Source organism: Euleptes europaea, chromosome 19, assembly GCF_029931775.1.
Source record: "Euleptes europaea isolate rEulEur1 chromosome 19, rEulEur1.hap1, whole genome shotgun sequence".
Lineage (NCBI taxonomy): Eukaryota > Metazoa > Chordata > Lepidosauria > Squamata > Sphaerodactylidae > Euleptes > Euleptes europaea.
In genome coordinates, this window is record NC_079330.1 from 2,978,715 (window position 1) to 3,001,313 (window position 22,599).

General features: G+C 44.3%; 1 protein-coding gene across 1 annotated transcript; it reads left to right on the top strand.

Annotated features, from left to right (window-relative positions):
• Nucleotides 1-18,982, top strand: MASP2 (MBL associated serine protease 2). The gene is made up of 10 exons (XM_056865389.1): nucleotides 1-177; nucleotides 1,490-1,667; nucleotides 2,514-2,645; nucleotides 9,621-9,817; nucleotides 11,281-11,428; nucleotides 12,635-12,753; nucleotides 13,842-13,920; nucleotides 15,923-16,060; nucleotides 16,544-16,618; nucleotides 18,207-18,982. The coding sequence occupies exons 1-10, from the start codon at nucleotides 19-21 to the stop codon at nucleotides 18,980-18,982; spliced, it is 2,001 nt and encodes a 666-aa protein (XP_056721367.1). The 5' UTR covers nucleotides 1-18.
• Nucleotides 18,983-22,599: the final 3,617 nt, after the last annotated feature.

Here is a 22,599-nt window from a genome sequence, read left to right on the forward strand (position 1 = left end):
GTTGTCCAACTACAGAAAATGTATGGGAGGTTTGCGTCTCCTGACTTTCCAAACATATACCCCAACAGCAAGGAGAGGACGTGGAACATCACCGTGCCCGAAGGCTACACCATCCGCATCTACTTTACCCACTTCAACCTCGAGTTGTCTTTCCAGTGTGAATACGACTATGTGAAGGTAGATGTAGCTGTTGTGAGATAAGTGGGATGTTTCACGTGGCCATTGAGCCAATCCACAAAGTACATCAAGGGCTGCTGTAGATCTGGAAAGCAACTGGTCTCACACCCATCCTAGTCAACTTCCAGAGGAGAACTTGCAAAGGGCTCATGTTTAATCTGGTGACTCAGTTCTTGCATATTCATCTTATCATGAAAGACTTGGGGGGGGTGGGAGAATCCCACATCCACCAAAGCACTTCTAGAAAAAATCCACATTCTTTAATCACCCACAGAGGACAAAAAGGATGTACTAAGATAAATTGGTCCCAAAGGGCCAGAGGTCTTCAAGGAAACAACGTAGAAGTCCAGCTTCCACAAGGACTCAAGTTCAAGGCCCCTTGAACTAAGAGGACAGATAAGGCCTTATTTTTGCCATCAAGTCACAGCTGACTTACGGTGACTCCCATAGGATATTCAAGGCAAAAGACATTCAGAGGTGATTTGCCATTGCCTGCCTCTGCATCACGACCCTGGGATTCCTTAAAGACTAACAAAATTTCTGATAGGGTATGAGCTTTCGTGAGTCATGAGTCATGAAAGCTCATACCCCACCAGGAAATTTTGTTAGCCTTCAAGTTGCTACTGGACTCTTGCTCTTTTCTACTGCTACAGACAGACTAACACGGCTACCCATCGTCATGTATCTCCTGGTATTCCTTGGAGGTCTCCCATCTGAATACTAGCCAGGGCCAACCCTTCTTAGCCTCTGAGGTATGACAAGATCAGGCTAGTCTGGGACTATGCAGGACAGGGGAGATAAGGCCTAGAATTGCTCATATTGCCCTTTGAGAAGTCGACCGGCTGGTGCCATTTACAGACGGAAAAGGCATCAGTGGTGGAAACTTGAAGGACTATCCAGCTCACCAGTTAAGATCTGCCTCTCAAGCCCTGCTCTATGTGCCCCCACCTTCAGAGGAGAGGTAGGTGGCGACTAGACATAGGGCATTTCCTGTGGTGGCCCCTCGCCTTTGGAATTCCCTCTCCCTTGAGGCTCGCCTGGTGACTACTTTACTTTCTTTTAGGTGCTAGGCTAAAACACATCTTTTCACCCAGTGTTTTAATTAGGGGTTATGTCTTATCAGCTTTTTAATTGGTCTGCTTTTGTTTCATGGATTGTTTTTATGCTGCTTGTGTTCAATGGCTTGTGTTTTAATACTGTGGCCTTTAATTTTAAGTTGCCTCGAGCAGGACTCTGAACAGGCAACGTAGAAATATTCAATAAGTTACTGAATTCCACTTCACCGCCACCAACCTTCTTACCTGCATTACAGATGCAGTCTGGAGGGAAGGTCTTGGCTACCCTGTGTGGTCATGAGAGCACTGACACGGAGGAAGCCCCAGGAAACAAGACGTACCACTCGTTTGACAACAACCTCGCGGTGACCTTCCGATCGGACTACTCAAATGAGAAGGGGTTCACTGGCTTTGAGGCTTTCTACGCTGCTGAAGGTGAGAGGTGAAAGAGGGCTTTCCCTTTTCAGGACCAATAGGAGGAGCAGGCATGCTGACCCTCCGCTATGCTCTGTCTAGATCTTGTTGCATGTGAGTCTTCTGCAGTGTAAATGACACGAACAGAGACTCTGTGCTTGAACTAGTGTGAGTTATCATATTGACTTACCGGTATTCTTTAGATAATAGTTTTGAGTTCTCTCTTCTATTAGATCACTTTGGTGGGATTGATTTTTATTTGGGCTGGATGGGTATTTTTAACTCATGAACCATCTTGTGAATATTTAGAACATGGTAGGAAAATAACAACAACAACAACAACTTGAACTTGCCTAGATTTAAGATCCACTTACAAACTATGTTTTACTGCCAAAAATCAAAATATGTATTTAAATGCACTATCCTATTTTGGTCACCTTATGAGAAGACAAGAGTCACTGGAAAAGACAGTCATGCTAGGAAAAGTTCAGGGCAGCAAGAAAAGGGGAAGACCCAACAAGAGATTGAGTGACTCAATAAAGGAAGCCACGACCCTCAATTTGCAAGATCTGAGCAAGGCTGTCAAAGATAGGACATTTTGGAGGACTTTCATTCATAGGGTCACCATGAGTCAGAAGCGACTTGATGGCACTTAACCCACACACATTTAAATGCATTACTAATCCTGTTTAAGGAAAATAAACCAGATTTCAACATTATGCCTTCACGTATTCACATTATCAACCTAGGTATTGTGCTTGCAGCCACCTAAGGTATTGTGCTTTCTGTAAATCCTGCCCCACAAAATAGCTTCATCTCACTTTGGGCAGGATAAATGTAACCTTCTCTCCCTTTCCCCTCCCTCAGATATTGACGAGTGTCAACAGCTGGTTGACAGCGAGCCAATTTGTGACCATCATTGCCACAATTACCTGGGTGGTTTTTATTGTAGCTGTCAAATTGGCTACGTGTTGCACAGAAACAAGAGAACCTGCAAAGGTGAGTCTGTCCCATGAAAAATGGCAACACGGTTTCTGATGAGAGTGTCAAGGAGTGCAGAATCCAGCATCCTTGACATCTCAGGTTTCATTACCCCCCTCCCCCAAAAAAACAAGCTCCTGCTCCTTATGGCTGCCATTATAAGGTGCAAAACATTTAGGGTGAAGTTACATCTCTGGAGGTTGGAGAAGGGGCCTGGAGATTTCCTGAAGTCTGGGATGAGGTGCCAGTTCCCCAGCACAGCTTTTGGTGATGAACAGAAGCAAAATCAGTTGTATAAAAGGATAAAATAAATGAGAATAAAATTCAGATTTCGACCAGGGTAGAATTTCAGATACCCCAGCTCAGAATGTTATTCTTTTAGCACAGACCATAACCCAGGCTAAAACCTTTGGACCCCAATTTAAAACCATGATAAACCCCATGGTTGCATGCAGAATGCTAGTGGTTACTTTAGCTTGGTGTGAAAGGAAGATGGCATCCCATTTGGGACTCTTTGTGTAGATTTACGCATCTAACAATTTATATGCTTGGCTTCTGCTAAAGAATCATGGGACGTTTAGCTTGTTCAGTGTACTGATTCTGTCACACAATCCCAATGCCACACATTCAACTACAATTCCCAGGGCACTTTGGGTGGGGAGGACTGCATCTTAAAGTCTTAGTTGAGACTGAATCATAGATCTGAGGTTTTTATTTATTTGTTTGTTTGTTTTGGCACTCATTCTGGAAGGCAGATATTCACTGGCCTTTTCTTTTCGGTCCCTCTCTCCTCCCTCCTTTATTTTCCAGCGTGAAATAAATATAATCGCTTCTTCGCAGCTTAGGCAGAGATGGAGATAGAAGCGCCAACACTCAATGCTGAGCCGCCCATCGCTTCCCGCTGCAGTTAAACAGAGGGCTATGCTTGATCAGTTGGCTAGCTTGCCTCGTTCCCCTGCCTTCTAGTCTGCTTCCTGCAGTTAATAAAAAATATGGCTTTACTTGCTTCTTCCCCAAGCTTTATGGAGTCTGCAATATTTTTACTTTGCAGCCCCAAGAGTAAAGTGAATTACCGATAAGGAGCACAGGTTGGATAACGGAGCTGTTTTGCGAGGCCTTGGAAGGGAGGGAGGAAGGTACAATCATAGAACCACAGATAAGGGTTGTGTCATAACTTGGGTCGACAGCCTCAAAATTAGGATAGGATTGGAATAGGGTTGCCTCCTACTCTATTTCATTCTGGGCCTATAGTCTCTTTTACTTAGGGTTGCCAACCTCCAGGTACTAGCTGGAGATCTCCTGCTATTACTACTGACCTCCAGCCGATAGAGATCAGTTCACCTGGAGAAAATGGCTGCTTTGGCCATTGGACTCTAGGGCATTGAAACCCCTCCCCTCCCCAAGCCCTGCCCTCCTCAGGCCCCACCCAAAAAACCTCCCACCGGTGGCAAAGAGGGACCTGGCAACCCTACTTTTATTTCAGCACGTGTCAGAGTTATATACCGGTACTCCAATTTACCAGAGAGACGTCATTCTCTGGGCAGCTAGAAATTCTTGAGCAAATACTCCAGCTCTTTGAGCATGTACTCCGCATGAAGGAGCCGTTCTCAAGGCCTGCAGTTCAAACCAGGAATAAACCTTGGCTTGACAGAGATTGCCACAATATGCTTAGGGAAATCCGCAGATTATACAGGGCTTTTAGGCGATCCAGTTCTGAGAGATTATTGACCTTCCTGGTGGCAATTTAGAAGAGGCAGAGGCCCACTCTTCAACCAGCGTGGCTCCTGATCAGACCCCCCACAGATGCTATTTGTATTTAAAAACTGCTGGGAAGGTCTGACTCATGAAAGCTTCGGCTGGAACGGATTTTGTTAGTTTTATAATGTGCCGCCGGACTCCAGCTTTATTTTGCTGCTGCAGACTAATGCAGCTGCTCATCTGGGAAGGTCTATGACTGGATCCTCTCAGTGAATCATCTAAACCCTAACTTAGTGGATTCCCAAGTGCACAGTCATTGCTTAGTGCAAGGACAGACCAGGCCTCTAACGATGGAGTTTGTCATAATTTCCCTAATATTCTCCTTGCCGTCACCAGATATAATCTGGCAGCAATCGTCATCTTCCACATAGGGTCTAAAAACAGGACAGATTTAACTCTTTTATATGCAAAAAAAAAAAAGCCCAAAAGAAGCTTTGCTTATCTTTGCACACAAATTTCCTGGCTTTGCAAATCCTTAACAGATGTTCTAAGTCCTGTTCTCGTAGAGGACTAATTCAGGGGCATGCAAAACTGCTTCCCGGTTATTCCCCCCACCCCCGGGATTACATTTTAATCCAGGAACTGTGTGTGAGGTACCAGTTGCACCAATATCCAACTAAGAGGGAGAGCAACTTATGGGTGGAAAGAAATGGCACCGCTAGCCCTCCTCACGTGGTTCCTGCTTTTAAGTGCTTAGGGGAGCAATAAAGGGCCGGCATTAGCATACTCTGGTCGGGCAGCTGCTGGGGCCCATGGATTTTGGCAGGGCCCACTGCGGCTGACTCCCTACTCACTAGGGTTGCCAACCTCCAGGTACTAGCTGGAGATCTTCTACTATTACAACTGATCTCCAGCTGATAGAGATCAGTTCACCTGGAGAAAATGGCTGCTTTAGCAATTGGACTCTATGACATTGAAGTTAGGGTTGCCAGGTCCGTCTTTGCCACCAACTGGAGGTTTTTAGGGCGGAGCCTGAGGGTGGGGTTTGGAGAGGGGAGGGGCTTCTATGCCATAGAATCCAATTGCCAAACGGCCATTTTCTCCTGGCGAACCGATCTCTACAGGCTGGAGATCAGTTGTAATAGCAGGAGAGCTCCAGCTACTACCTGCAGGTTGGCAACCCTTATAGAAGTCCCTCCCCTCCCCAAACCCCGCCCTCCTCAGGCTCTACCCCGAAAACCTCCTGCTGGTGGCAAAGAGGGACCTGGCAACACTACTACTTACACATTTCCTCTGATGCCTGCACTCAAACCCTTCCAGTGCCTGCTTGTGAGCGCTTTCTCATCAGTACTCCCGGTTGCATATGCGGCCTAGCCCTGCTGGAGAAGTAGGGTTGTCAGGTCCCTCTTCGCCACCATTGGGAGGTTTTTGGGGCACAGCCTGAGGAGAGTGGGGTTTGGGGAGGGGACTTCAATGCCATTTGCCAAAAAGTCCAATTGCCAAAGCGGTCATTTTCTCCAGGGGAACTGATCTCTATTGGCTGGAGATCAGTTGTAATAGCATGAGATCTCCAGCTAGTACCTGGAGGTTGGCAACCCTATGGAGAAGCGCATGCGGGTGGTGCACAGAGAGTCAGCATTTATAGTGGCCATGGCAGTGGGGCTTCTAGCTGTACCCACTAGTGTGGGCATCTGTGACTGCAGGTGATGATAGAGCTTGAGGGTGGGCAGAAGGATGCACAGGCATGTGGGGGCAACATGGATGGGTGGGCAAGAAGGAGGATTAACAGTCTGCCCCCAAACCTGGAATTGCCCGTGGAGCAATACATTATCTCACTATAAGGAATTGGCCTCATGCTACTGTCGGTGAGATGAACTGAGTCTAAAATGCCATTTCAGACTGCAGGTGTTTAAATGCTTCCCCCAGTAATGGGGGGAAAAACCTCTTCGTAAATAGAAAAATACAATGTCCAGGCAAAGGACATTAGGCTGTTTGTTTTTTGTTTGTTTTTTCTGATAACTTTTTGCATGCATGGAGGGATTTATTTTTAAACATGGGAAAACATTTACATGCAGTCGCCCTCTACCTGCACTTTGAAATGGTAAAGCCATGGAAGCTCTCCGTTTATTTCCATTCTCAGTACCTTTCAGTTGCTCAGTAGTAGGATTTACCGCTTCTTCTTAATTTCAGACCTAATGATCCAGCCATCAGGAGTTCACAAGTTGAGAGGGGCTCATTTCCCCAAGTTCAAGTCTCTAGCGGGCAGTGAGCTGTACCTCGAATAAAAATATAGACCCAGGCATAATTGAATGCCCCTAAAGCCCAGGCGGAGTTTACAGCCAAGGGCTTCATGAAAAATGACCCCATTCTGCTTGTGCAAGCCATCTTTTGACATTTTTTTTATAGATTTCTGTTGCTTGCAGATCTGTGAAATAAAAATACAGACCGTAATAAAAGCAGCTCCCTGTGGTCACATATAGACAGATATTAAATGGCAAAGAAGAACCTGTTCTAAAATGTTCCATTGTTATGATCGCAACTGGAACATTTGTTCTCAATAGCCACAGTGCATTTCCTCCCCTTACCGTCCCACCCCAGCTAACACATTCGTTGTGGCAAAGGAAGTAGACAAGCTGGAATGTGTCCAGAGGAGAGTAACAAAGATGGTGAGGGGTCTGGAGACCAAGTCCTATGAGGAAAGGTTGAAGGAGCGGGGTATGTTTAGCCTGCACAGGAGAAGACTGAGAGGTGATATAACCCTCTTCAAGTACTTGAAGGGCTGTCATATAGAGGACGGTGCCGAGTTGTTTTCTGTTGCCCCAGAAGGTCAGACCAGAACCAACGGGTTGAAGTTAAATCAAAGACGTTTCCGTGTAGACATTAGAAAGAATTTTCTAACCATTACAGCAGTTCCTCAGTGGAACAGGCTTCCTCAGGAGGTGGTAAGCTCTCCTTCCCTGGAGGTTTTTAAGCAGAGGCTAGATGGCCATCTGTCAGCAAGGCTAATTCTATGACCAAAGGGGAAAGCACAAATCCCGAGGCCTCCGACATGTGCCAGCTAATGGAGTATCTGTGGACAGAGAAAACAGAGTTGCACTTATCTGTAACTTCTGTTCATTGAGGTCTACAGCAAACAAATTGAGCCCACGCTGCACTCTTAAATGGCACCACCATGCTCTGTAGCACCAAAGGTGGAACGGCAAGGACTGGCTGTTTAGTTGGGAGGAGATGGGATAAAAGAATAGGCTCTAAAAGAAAAGTGGGGTAACCCAGCTAGCATCACTCTTTCCCTTCTGTCCGAGTTTAGATTGGAAAGCAAATTGTTAAGACAGGAAACCGGAGGGGAGCCTTGAAAGCGAAGTGCTTTTCAGATTTTGAGTCATCTGTGATGGCAAACAAATATTCCAAGGGTGGATTTCAAGGTTTTATCCTCCTCCATAAATTAGTTGAGGAAGCATGCTGGTGCGATCTCCCACTGGCAGTGAGCAACACCCGGGCCCAGTTAGAACCAAGCATGTCAAGAAGCAAAGATCCTCCAGGCGCTCAGGAACTGACTGATCCTGCCTGTTGTTGCCCGCAGGAGCAGCTGTGGCTCCAGGCATACCCAGCAAGGGTTACAGGGGGATTTTGCCAAATGAAGATAATTTCCACTCCTACGTGTCTGACAACCAAGAAAGCAGCCAAAACTGACAAAAGGAAGTATTTCTTCACACAATGCATAGTTAAATTGTGGAATTCCCTGCCCCAGGATGTGGTGATGGCTGCCAACTTGGAAGGCTTTAAGTGGGGAGTGGACATTTTCATGGAGGAGAGGGGCATTCATAGCTACTAGCTTTAAGAGGGGAGTGGACATATTCATGGAGGAAAGGGGTATTCATGGCTGTTAGTTAAAATGGATACTGGTCATGCTGCATACCTATTCTATCTAGTATCAGAGGAGCATGCCTATTATATTAGGTGCTGTGGAACACAGGCAGGATGGTGCTGCTGCAGTCTTGTTTGTGGCTTCCTAGAGGCACCTGGTTGGCCACTGTGTGAACTGACTGCTGGACTTGATGGGCCTGGGTCTGATCCAGCAGGGCCTCTCTTATGTTCTTATGTTGGATACTAGTCATGGTGCATACCTATTCTCTCCAGAATCAGAGGAGCATGCCTAATATATTAGGCACTGTGGAACACAGGCAAGATTGTGCTGCTGCAGTTGTCTTGTTTGTGGGCTTCCTAGAGGCATCTAGTTGGCCACTGTGTGAACAGACTGCTGGACTTGAGGGGCCTTGGTCTGATCCATCATGGCCTTTCTTAGGTTATGAATGACTCATGACTTGGAGGCTTTGGGAAGGAAAGAGGCAGGTGGCTATGATCAGAATTGTGGCACGGCCTGAACATGTAAAGAGAAGGCTTTTGTTTAGGTGCAAGGACATCTGCAGTGTACGTGTTAAAAGCAGCTGGATACACAGAGGGATCTACAGCTATGAACAGTTTAAAGCAAGGATTGGCCGCTGTTGGCCCCCTGAGCAAGCAAGGGATGGACTACTTTCTTCTGTGGAATGGCTAGGGCATGTGGAGAGCTTGGATTCAACAAATGACTGACAGAAGGCACCCAGTGGCTTATAAAAGTGTGAACAGTATAGGGAGGGTGAACATTTACTTCCTTTTGCATAATACTAGAACCTGGGGGTCACCGACTAGCAATAAGTTGAAGTCCTCCTTCACCTAACATATTATTAACTCATGGAATTTACTGCTATATATGTAGCAACAGCCTCTAGTTTAGACAGCTTTTAAAAGGGGATTGACCAAGTCAGGGGAAGACAGATCCACCCACAACTGCTCAGTGATAAATGGAACCTCCACATCCAAAGGTGGTATACTCCTGAATAGTGATGCTAAGCTCGCTTTTAATCATTACTGCACAACAGTTTTCCCAGCAAACTTTTAGAAGTTTAGTAACTATTTTTATTATTGTTTTTATTGTTTATTGTGGGTGGATCTGTAGCATTTTTTGCTACCTATGAGTTATTTGTGCAAGTACAAGTGAAATAATTAATATTGGAGATTAGCCAAGCCTTTCAGATCAAAAGTAACAAGTTCATTGAGTTTTCTTACATAGAACAGGTTTCCCTCCCCTCAGCCAGCCACCTCTGAGTTTTAAAAAAATGGTGGGAATTCTGGACTGAGTAAATATGCATATATCCCTAGAAGTCTGGCACAATTTTGGAGAAGTCGTTTAAGGAAGTAAAAAAATGGGCACATTTGCATTCCTGAAGATAACCGCGTTTCCCCCCTTCCTTTCAGCTGACTGTCTAGAAAAGGTATCGACAGCAAGATTTGGAGAATTCTCCAGCCCACATTACCCCAACCCGTATCCAAAACTCTCCCACTGCAATTATGGCATTCAAGTGGAAGAAGGCTACATGGTCATTCTGGAATTTGTGGGGAAATTTGAAATCGAAACCCATCCGGAAGTGCCATGCCCATATGACATCCTCAAGGTCAGTTGGATTTGCATTCCAGGTCTGTCTAACGTATGTACTAGAGCCCAGACATCTCCTGCCCATTGGACACTCTTATCAACTACTACAAAAGATGGCATTCACAGGTTTTATGTGTGTGTGTGTGTGTGTACATACACACACAGAGAATACTCTGCCCAATATTTCTTGTGCATGTTATGATCTTATAGTAGTCTGGTGTGTTATGTGTTAAGTGCCATCAAGTTGCTTCCGTCTCATGGCGACCCTATGAATCAAAGTCCTCCAGTAGTCTGGTACCAAGGTTAAAGTCGGCCAGACTAGGACTGGGGATATAAACCGGTGTTGTGTAGTGGACAAAATCAAGCAGTCCCTGATTCAAACATTTCCCAAACTATAAACGAAGTGGCTACAGGCAAGTCACTCTCTCTCAGTTCTTACCTCATCCCCATTTTGCACTATAGGGTACCGGATTACTTTATAGTGCAACTGTAAGGATCACAAAGGAATGTATAAAAATACTTAAATCCACTCTGTCATGAAGATCAGTGGGTGACCTCGAACCAATCCCTCCTCCTTAACCTACCTCATAGCATTGTTGTGAGAATAGCACAGAGAGTGGGAAACTGGGATCCTTAAAGGTCAGGATATGAGAGAATGTGTCCATAGTGCCAGCAGAACACAAAAAATATTTGGAAGGGAAGAAAGGATCGCACCAACTGAAGTCGTTTGATGGATCTCTGTCGTCCAGGTCTAGTCAATGGCGCCAACAAGAGACAGTCACGTCCCTTCCATCTGCTCTCTTAAGGATCACATTTATCCTGATAAATTCTTTTATTTGATTTTCCAATCATTTGTTGCCCTGAATCACTGATTAGAATTTCTTAAATCAGTTATCCTCCTCCTCCAAGGAAATCCTTCACTTTGCCCTCTAATTGGCCTTGGGATTCATTACCTGACTCAAGAAGAAGAAAAAAAGAATTGGTTTTTATACCCTACTTTTCTCTACCATAATGAGCCTCAAAGCAGCTTACGATCACCTTCCCTTCCCTCCCACCACAACAGGAGCCTTGTGAGGTAGGTGGGGCTGAGAGCTCAGAGACAACTGTGATTGGCCCAAGGTTGCCCAGCAGGCTTCATATGGAAGAGTGGGGAATCAAACCTGGTTCTCCAGATTAGAGTCTGCCACCCTTAACCACTACACTACGCTGGCTCCTGTCATTACAACTGAGCTCCAGCCAACAGAGATCAGTTCACCTGGAGAAAATGGCCGCTTTGGCAATTGGACTCTATGGCATTGGTCCCTCCCCAAACCCCACCCTCCTCAGGCTTTGCCCCCAAAACCTCCTGCCGATAGGGAAGAGGGACTTGGCAAACCCTACTTTAGGTGCCAAGCAGGGTATAAATGTTCTAAATTAATAGTCACGCCTCATGTTGCAGGAGGGGCACAGCAAGGGTTTACGCTCTTCCTTTCTTTTCTTCAGATTAAGACACCCAAGGCAGCATTTGGTCCATTCTGTGGGGACAGCCTCCCTCCAAAAATCGAAACACGCAGCCACATTGTGGATATCCAGTTCACCACAGACTCGTCTGGAGCTCACGCTGGATGGAAAATCAAATACACAACTACAGGTAGGTCATTTGGAATGTGCAGAAGGCAACGGTGGAGCTCGGTGATTTCCAAGGACAGATCTCAAGACTCCTTTCTCACGTGCAGAATGGGGTGACAGAATCACGAGGTTGTAGGGTAGACTGCCACACTTCGGACCGCAGGTGAGGTGAAGGATATTGCTTTCGTATGCGTCATGTACAAAAAAAAATGCCCCTGCTAGTCAAAAATAAAATGGGGGGATCACAAAGCTCCAGAGGTATAGGATTCTGAGGTGGGTGGAGCCCTCCTTCCCCCACAGCCAAGATACGAGTGGTTTAAATAGCCCCTTGCTGATCCATATTGGATTTGCACCTTTGCTTCCTTATTATCCTCATTATCCCAACAGGATTCCAGTTACTACTTTGTCCTAATAACGGTACACAAAATTTGGTTTTAGGAGGAGGGTCAGAGGTGTCTGGCTGTATTCCTTTTCTGGAGACAGTGTTAGAAGAAGAGTTGGTTTTTATATGCCGACTTTCTCTACCACTTAAGGGAGAATCAAACCGGCTCACAATCTCCTTCCCTTCTCCTCCCCACAACAGACACCCTGTGAGGTAGGTGGGGCTGAGAGAGCTCTAAGAGAGCTGTGACTAGCCCAAAGTCACCCAGCTGGCTCCATGTGGAGGAGTAGGAAACCAACCCGGTTCACCAGATTAGCATCCGCCGCTCATGTGGAGGAGTGGGGAATCAAACCTGGTTCTCCAGATTAAAGTCCACTGCCCCAAACCACAGTTCTTAACCACTACACCACGCTGGCTCTTAGGGTAGTAGTTCTACAGCCTAGAGAGCCTTGTACGAAATAGTAGGATACATCCCAGTGTACGAAACCCACACCTCTGCAAGGAACTATTGGTGTCCAGGTTGGGAAAGAGGTAAAGGAGGTTCAGAAGCGAAATAGAAACTTTGAAGAAGTATGACAAACGCTGCTCTAAGGGAATTCTTAGCACCCTCTCTGAACAAGAGTTCCCAGGATTCTCCAGGGCAAGCTACGACAAACCAATCTGTTTGTAATGTGAATAGGAGGGCCATACATTCTCCTAGCAGCCTGCTATGTTAAAGCTGCAAAACTATCACAATTCCATTTCCATGATCAGCAGGACACACGGGAAAGACAGCCTGTGGCATTTGGTGTGCATACAGAGTTCTGAGTCCACTTTCTCAAATAACAAATGTTTCTCTCTCTGCAGCTTTGCCGTGCCCCATCCCTCAAGCGCCACCCCATGGACGGATCCAACCAATACAAGCAAAATATTTCATGAAAGAGTCTTATAGTCTCACCTGCAGTGTTGGCTATGCACTCTTGGAAGTAGGTAAATCTAAAGCTCCTTGTTTTTCTCATATATACTTGTGGATTGCATATTTACTAAATGCGCCAAAGCAGTCATTCTGAGAATCAATTTCTCTCTCAGAACTCTTTCCACCACCACCCAGCACAAGTTAACATACCCAACAGGCGGACAATTTCAGCCTTGAGTGGGCATGGGAGAATGATCAATGGCATGACAAGACCCTCTTGGATACATCCAGAATTAACTTTACTCTACATGTGAAAAGTATTTTTAATTTCTCATAACACCTAGAAATATAGGCTCTCCTGACAAACAGTTACACCTGAAGTTACCTTTTCCCAGTGTGGCCCCCACCTCACGTTCCATGGAATTGGGCAAGAATTGGGCGGCAGAGGTAAGGCCCAACATCCCTGACAACCCACACCTTTCTCTCAAGAGTCCATGCTCTCACCCCAGCACCTGGGTGGCTGTCGGGAAGACAGCAAACTAGTCGCAAGACAGCACAGCCATCGCCGTGATGGTGGTGACCTTCTTCCCCTTTCTCCACAGCTGGCTTGCTCTCCTCCTTGGCACCTGCTCTCTCACCTGAGCTATTGTAACTCATGCTGAGAGGGAGAGCAGGAAGGCAGAGAAGGAAGCTCCTTCTCCCTTCCCCTCATTCCAGAGACCCAAGAATGGGCTAAGGTTCAGCAGCAGTGGAGACAGATTCCAGCATGCTCAGAGGTACTCTGGTAATTAAGACGTAATTAGGTATTTAATAGCTACATCTTACATGATTGTGTGTGGTTTGGCAGGGTGGTGCACGGAGCATGCAGGAGTCGTGTGGCTCTTCCAGTGGACAGTCAATGTGAATATGGCTCTCCGAGAGCCTCTGGTATAGCAGCTGGATTTCCGCCCTTCTCGGCTCCAGAAACAGCTAGCTCCCTCAGCCTTATAATCATCGTTATTGATAACCAGCGGCAAAGGCACATTTACAGACTGTACTAACCATTTCCCCCCGCTGAGGAACATCCATTCGGGCTGTCAGCCCCATGATTGTTTTCAAGGGGAAACAAAATTAATGGATTTGTGTTTTCCTTTCCGTTCCCCCCACCCAACACTACAGAATGAGCTGATTGTGAAATCCTTCACAGCGACATGTCAAAAGGACGGATCCTGGAATAAGCCAATGGCTCAGTGTACCAGTACGTCAATGTTAACAGATCTTTGAGGAGGGGGGAATCTTTGCATTCGTGATAGCTAGTTAGATTACCAGTTTAATCATTTCTTGTGGGGATCCATATTGTTTGACACCATGAAGCTCTTTCATTTTAGAAAAAGTAGGAAATGTGGGGAGTAAATGCATGTTTGAGCTGAAGCAGAATGAAACTCGCTTTAATGGGAATGTTCTGTGGCAGCTCAGACCAATGGGTTCCCTGGCTTAGGTGCGACAACACTGTTAAGAAGCTGCCACATTCAGTGCCCTTATTAGCTGCATGGCAGTCAGAACCTTTATTAGCCACATGGCTGTCAGAAGTTCAACCTGTGCAGCTTTTCCTAGCATGGAAGTACAACTGACAGGGAAGATTCACTTCTCAGGTTTCTATTTGTCACATCTGGTAAAAGAGCAGGAGCCTTGATGAAAGGAACTAAAGAAAAAATGGCTACCCTAGAAGTATAGGGAAAGCTGTGATGTGGCCCCCACAGTAAACTTGTCATGCTGGGCTGTCTGATGGCTACAATCCCATTGTTTAAAAGCAAAAAGTTACTACCCGCTATTAGAGCGGAGACATTTCTTGAAGGCTGGCGAGTCCCCTTGCTCAAGTTCCCATCCTCGCCCTGGCCTCTCTCCTCATCTGCTTGCTTCTCATTATCTTGACCTGTACTGACTTGACACCATTTTACATTCCACTTGCAGCCCACTTCAACAGCCGGGTCAATGGCTGACAAGCAATACACAGCTGGCCATAGTTGTCTGTATAGCTGAGACCACAACCACAGCTCACACACCCCTATTTTGTGTTTCACTCCCTCGCAATATAACGGATTTACCAACCTCAACATCCTAGCACCATCCTAACACACACACCCAATTACTCTCTCCAAGATTCCTACCTTATGCCAAGAGCCACACACATAACAGTGTATACTCCGATTCCTTCACCTAATCCCATTCCACACCAATCTGCGATGTAGTAAGGGGAACTGTCTCTAGCTTAGTTAAAATGAGATTAAACAAATTCACAGAGTATCAGCTCACTGATGGCTATTAGGCACAGGGGCTAAATTAAATCTACACCCTGAGGTAGAAATCTTTTGAAAACCAGTTGCTGGGGGGCAGCAACAGAGGACGGTTCAGTTTCTTTGCACTTTCTTGACCCATTTGGATGGCCATTGTAAGGGAACAAGATACCGGTATTAGACTGGATGGGCCATTGGTATGATCCAGCAAGGCTTTCTCAGGTTATATCGCTGATGAGCAGGCAGAGTTCCCAAACTGGGGTTGGGGGGGGGGGAAATAACCTTATCCTAGTGGCACATTCCATAACAGTTTTATCTACGTGGTGCTAATATCCTGCATCGGATGCTGCCAAGAGCTACTGGGACATTAGTCACAACTTAGCTGGTGTGCCAGCAAAATATTCTGCTTTAGGTCACAACATTAGCACGCCTTACAGCTCAAGCTGTTGCCATCCCTCTCCACCATAAATATTTCTCTGCCAGAAGAATTACTTAAGAGGAATTTTACAGGAACAAGTTGCAGATCATAATTTTTAAAAAGACACGCACACTCAGGATTTTCATGGCTGAAGTCTGCTGGCTTGACTGAAGCAGGCCCCCATGTTCACACGCACAGCACTGACACACAGCCTGCACTGATACTCCAGCAGTGAACATGCATACTTCAATCTGCCTTGGAGGGGATGCGCATACCCCCCCTTGCAAAACACAGGCACATCCACTCCTGAATACTACTTCTCATGTCTCCATTTGGTGCTAGTGTCAAACTAAAAGTCCACATACAGTAGGCGTGCTTGGCAAATACCCCACGGCAAAGGGTGAAGGTACGAGAATACGCTATTACCAGCACGATGCCATGTTGCATCATTGTAGGGGGAGACTTCCTGAACACCAGTGACTCTCTTCAAGATTTCTCTCACCCAGTCTTGCAGGGTATTTTTTTCAACAGTTGCTCACTCTTTCCAGTTGTGGACTGCGGGCCGCCAGAGGACATAGCCAGTGGTACCGTTGTGTATGCCACACAAGTCGATGTTAACATCTACCAAGCTGTGATTGAATATAATTGCGAAGATTCCTTCCATGAACTAAAAGCAGGAAGTTCTGGTAAGAGGATCCTTTCACAGATGATGCACATGTACACAGAAAAAGCTTTGACAAGTGGTACTTGTTTCCAATTCAATATACATGGGATCTAGTTGCAAGGATATCATATTTACTAACATCCCTTTGGTGAGAAGTGATGCTTTCTTAATTCCAGTGAGGTGGATGAAAATGGTTTAACGACATGTATTCTGCTCCAAGCTCCTTGGAGAAAAAGCAGCATACCAAGGTGGTCAATTTTAAATGTTTGGCGGGAGCAAGACATAGCGAGACCATAGACATGGCTCAAGAACAAAAAGCATTGTTTGCATTAGGGGACTTTTGAGACAGGAAGATGGTATTCACATGAATTGCACACCAGACACAAATGGTAAGAAGATAGAGGTGTAAGGAGGGGTTGGATCTCACACTAATTTGTAGCAACCAGCCAGACTTTGTGGCACTGCTTTGCAATTGCCAGTTATGCTGACTGAATTTTTTATACAGGTCGCTACAGGTGTGCCCATGATGGCTACTGGAGAGATTCCAATGGGAAGAAAGCACTTCCTGTCTGTGCGCCAGGTAATGTACAGAACAGATAAGCCAGGCAAGGCCACCTGCTTCAATGATTTTGTTACAATTGACCAGAACACAGGTATTATTCATTAACAGGAAGAATATTCCAATATTGAATGATAAATGCAAGATTTAAAATATCGTCTCACCCTTTGTGCTTTCTTTCCATGGGACTGTCTTTCATAGGATAAGAGGGAGGATTAGATGAACCGCTCCATCCTTTCCCCACCACAATTCAGAAAACAGTACTGGAACTCAGGGCCACTAATGGGCAGTAGATTCAAGACAGCCAAACAAGAGAACATCACACAACAGTTAATTAATTTATGGACCTGACTGGCACAAGATGTAATTATGGCCACTAGTTTAGACTGCTTTGAAGTGGGGTGACATAAATTCATAAAAGACAGGCCTAGCCTGATGAACCTACAATTTCACAAATGCATCTAATACCCCTGATAAACCTACAGTGCAGTCCTAGTTATACACCCTTCTAATCCAAAATGGCTTCTAAGCCAATCACTTTGCATCTGACAAAGTGAACTTTGACTGGTGAAAGCTTATACTCCAGAAAAAAATTTTTAAAAGATATTTTATTAACATTTTCAAAAGAAAAGATAACAAACATATACATACACTTCCATTCATACATCTTGCGCTTACTTCAGGAATCAATATCATAAACATTATTCTATTGTCATGATATTTAAACATTACTGAACTTGTCTAAGTTTATACTCTAAATTTATCTTTATCTATAACTTGTTCAAAATATATGACTATTATTTTCTATCTCTTTTAAATTTTTATTCTTTCTAGTTAGCATATTCAAAATAGCATTCCTATTTCTTCTGTGAGTCATCGATCGTTCTTTCTTTCAGGATCTTGGTTAGTCTGGCCATCACCGCAAATTCTTCCATTTTTTGTTGCTACTGTTCTAAGTCTGGAACAGTCTCGTTTCCATGATACTTCCATGATTAACAAAAAAAAAAAACCTCCGGAAATTTTTTGTTGGGCTCCTAGGTGCTACCATCTTTGAATTTTGCCCACTGTCCTTAGAAGGGTGCAATTCTATTCTATTCTATTTCTCATAGCCATTGATATACTAAAGTCCTGACATATCTCCATGTTGTAAATGCTTGTACAATAGTCAAGTACACACCCCTCTTAGGATGTAATTAAATGTTGTTGGGGAAGGGGATGATATACTTGAATACTCCAGATCACATTTCATACTCATAAACTGCCATCCCAAACAGGTAAGACAAGGGTCCCTCCTACCTGATAGGGTGAATGACAATGTGTGCGTTTTGTTTTATAGGTGGGGGTGGTAACAGAGAGAGGATCATGCTATCACCCCCTGCCCTAACTGTACATTCTAGCTGTATCTGAAGAAGTGAGCTGTGGCTCACGAAAGCTCATACCCTGCCAGAAAATATTTTTGTTAGTCTTTAAGGTGCTACTGGACTCTTGCTCTTTTCTACTACTGCAGACAGACTAACACGGCTACCCACTGTGAATTATGTACATATTTAGGGCTTGGTTTGGAAATGTAACTTTTAACAAGAGCCTAACACTACAATTCTTCCTTTAGTCTGTGGTGTCCAACATTCGAAACCTCTGAAACGCATATTTGGTGGAAAGAGGGCAAAGCCCGGGCAGTTCCCTTGGCAAGTTCTGATTACCGACAGACAAGGAGTAACAGGGGGTGGCGCCCTTTTGTACGACAACTGGATTTTAACAGCGGCTCATGTCATCGCCGATCCAGCAGAGGCCTCCTCCCTGACCCTGAAAATGGGTATGGTGAACAAACGAGCCACTCTTCACCATCAAGCTGAGGCAGAATCTGTTTTTGTCCACGAAGGATTCAGGAACGACGGCATCAACTTTGACCACGATATTGCTTTGATTAAACTGAAGCACAAAGTTCCCATTAACGCAAACATCACTCCCATTTGCTTACCAGGAAAGGAAAGTAGATTCCATGTGAACAGGAGTGATAATGGAGCAGTAGCTGGCTGGGGAAAAACAGAGAAGGAGAGGCCTTCCGTTTTCCTGCTATACACAGAGCTAGATGTTATTGACCCAGAGAAGTGCAGAGAAGCATTTGCAAACAAGAGTATTGGGGGAAGGCCGCTTGTATTGACCGAAAACATGTTTTGTGCTGGCTATGACCAAGGGGGAAGAGATTCTTGCAGTGGGGACAGTGGAGGGGCATTAATTTTTTTTGATTCTCAGACCAGGAGGTGGTTTGTGGGTGGCATCGTCTCCTGGGGTATGGAATGTGGTGCGGCACACCTATATGGTGTGTATACTAAAGTGACCAACTACATCTCATGGATGGAAAACATAATTGTACATAATTCTTGACTGTGACTTGTAGGATGCTCCATTTCAATAAAGAGAATTCAAAGCCTTCTTTTGATTTTTAAATATATAAAGCAACTTGTCTCTTTGCTAATCAAAGTAGTTGTAACCTTTTAAGCCCAATGAAGTCAATGGGCTTAGAAATCTGCTTAGGATAGCACATTAAGTGCATCTACTTGGGAGTGAGGCCGATAGAACTGAGACTTTATTCTGAGGCCTGGTTCACATATGCAGGAAAGTTGAGGTGACAAAATGTACTGGATCTTTTTGGACTTGCAGATGGAGGATCACATTTTAGAATGCTTCCCTGTTAAACTCCTTGCAAACAGAAAACCAGTTCAGTAAACAGAAGGGGAGGCCTTTATCCCCGTGGTGCTACTTTTCTGTCTGCTTAGAATTTTGATGAAGGAACATTTAAAGCTTCTGAGAGCACCATGGCTCAGTGATAAGAGCATCTGAGGCCCCAGGTTCAATCCATCACCTCCAGCTAAATGGAGCAATGGTATAAGGCAGATACACGTGACTGTGTGAATCCAGCACAGGCAGTCACAAGCAATGCAGCCTATTCAACCACTTTATCTTCACACTATTCTTCCACTTATGCAAGCTAGTAAATGCACGAAAGGTTGAGTTGAAAAAAAATTCCATGTTCAGTCCTATGAAGGTTTACTGAATCCTGCAGAAACCAGAAAGTCCTGTGTACACAAATCACTGTAGCAGATGCAGGACAGAAACCTTTTACTAAAAGATTGCGTATCAAGGTATAAGTATCGTTCTGTTTCTCTTATCCACCTGTTTCCTTTTAATTTATTTTTTTAAAATAGCTGGTCTTTTAAATGTTTTTTCCTCTCTTCTAGCAAGGCAAACCATCTCTGCGTCTCACTGGCCTTGAAAGCCCTTTGTTGGGGTCACCATGAGTTGGTTGTGACTTGGTGGCACTATACACACACATTCCACCAAGGAAATCGTCATGGTATACATACATAAATGCACTGAGCTTGTGATTTCAATTAAAGTATGCTTGATATTTTTCCCCAGATGTAGGGCATGAAGAGAAGAACAAGGAATCTAATGGTGCCATAACAATGAACCAAATGTTATTCCAGCATACTTTTACGGACTTCTTCAGATACAATGAACTAGGAGTAGCCTATGCTTGACAACGAATCTCATTCCTTTCATAGTATATTTCAACTTTTATTTTTCACATGGAGGGAGGAAATCAGAGGGTCTTACTGATCATATGCAAAGTTTTAAACACCAGCTGGCTTTCAAAACCCATAGGGCACCACAGAACAATTACACAAGAACTGCCCTAATGACCAGAGTAAATTGCCACCCTAGACCAGATGGAAATGCTAAATCTAGTCCCTAAATTCACTTGTAGCTTCTCCCAAAGACAGAGAGATGCTCCAAGACTGAAAGGGGCATTTACTTGACTAACCAAACTACCATTAGCAGAATTACCTTGCATAAAAGCCCATAATCTCTCTCCCAAACAACAGACCTTTGAACTCATGTAGGTCAGGAGTTTTGTTAACATTCTTCTACAGCCAATTGTAAGAAGCAAACTTAAGTCAGGTCTGGATTTTTATAAAATTCACAGACGTGGCTACCAAAACTTACTCTAACTGCGCCACTTCTGTAGTAAATGTAGATCCCTCTATGAACTTTGAATAATAATAATAAATATATATGTATATATATTTTATCCACTGTTTTGTTCTTACACGCAGGCAGTACTGACAGCCAAAGAATACAGATGTATGCAGCTCAGAGGAATAGGACAAAGACCCCCCTCCCCCAGTGGTGCTGTTCAATCAGCTGTAACATTACATTTGCAACTGCTGAGACAAAAGTGCTCCAAGCCTCAATCACACCCACGCAAATTTAGCCTGCAAGAGGAAAATTGTCAACATTATATCTATTTGAATAGCACAGACTCAGTAATTAAGAGATGCTCAGCAGGTAACCAAAACATACAACACACTGGCTCACATAGGGCCTGTTAAATCACTACACTGTTTATTACTAAATGAAGCTCATTAGCAAGATAATCCTTCTAGCAGTGTTAAACTGACTGTGTTCCTGATTTCCCCCATTTTAAATCCCATTAGTGCAACAGATACAAGTCTACTGAAAGTCAAGGCAAAACAAGACTCCAGACACTCAAGTTATAAGAACACCTTTTATTAACTCTCTTTGAACACTAAAAAATTATTATAGACTATGAATAATGTTTGAAAACATTTCTAATACACACAGGGATTTGAGGGAGGGGATATTAGGACCCTTCATGCTCTAGCAGCATTAAAAACATCACAGTGGGTGCTCCCCATTTGGCCCTAGACTCAAAAGACAAGCTTGAAACAAGTTACTGAAACCATGCTCGTGATGTATAAACTTACCCTCAAGATCCTTCCCGAGATGACAGAGTTTAGCCTTTGGAGATCCGAGAATACCATTTTAAGTGTTACTCAGCAGCCGTAGCTGGTATTAGTGCAAATGCTAAAATGCAAAATTCAGATGGTACAGAGTTTGGCAATGGATCTGATTTAGGTGCAGAAAAAAAAGCATCTTATGAAAGGATATTTCTTCTCGGAGTAGCCACAGATGGTTTTACAGTGAGAAGCAAGTACTGGGAGTGGGCTTTAGCATTAAATAGCAAAGCTAGTCAAAGCACCCCACAACAATTTAAGAGTCTACGTGTGCTAATATTTCTTTAAGAAAAAACAGGACTCAGCCTTAAAGCTTGAGATCCAAAGAAAAAGAGGTAAACTAGCCACCCAGGACACATGGAAGATGCCACTTTCCACAATCTGCCAGGTGAAAGTTATAGATTTGTATCTATAGGTATAACAATGGGATCACCAAGATGCTGGAACTTATCCCACAAATCTTTAGGTCTGCTAAGTCCATAATCTTGCCACCCCTTCTTCCTTCAGACAAACTTTTCTTTCTTCAAACTTAAGTCATAAGTGCTTTGCCAACTGGCATTCTTTAGGGTGCCAACATTTGGGAAAGCGGCTCTCCTCCATACTCACTGTCACAAAGGGCGATTAACACTGTACCACCAGCTCGGCCATCTAAGCAGAATGCACTAGACGGCAGCAATACCATTTATGTTTAAATGCAATTTTGGTTCTTGCCTCCAACACTCACTAGTGGGAGAGAAATCACTCACCAGGGGAGGGCTATCTCATTTGGTAAAACCAGATTTCAGGTATGTATATTACTAAATACTACAAAGACGGAACTGCCATCGAGTTACTGGTATCAACTGCATCAGTAAAAGATAAAACATAAATAGCAAAGACATTTTACAGCTAGCCCAACTTAAATTAATTGCTATGAACTCTTTGCACTCAGGGGGGGGGCTGTCAAACACACACACACATATTACTTAAATCAGTTTTATTTAAGAATTTCCTACATTGACAAATCTTATAAAAAGCACCCAAACACAGAACTGCAGCAAACAGCATTCATATGGATATCTTACAGGCAGAGAAAACTTCCACCCAAGGGAACCTCCGAGCTTGGGACTGAGCTTTGCTACCAAAAAAAAAAAAAAATCTCCACAAAACACACCTCAAGCTGGGTGTTCCCATCAAAAGTCC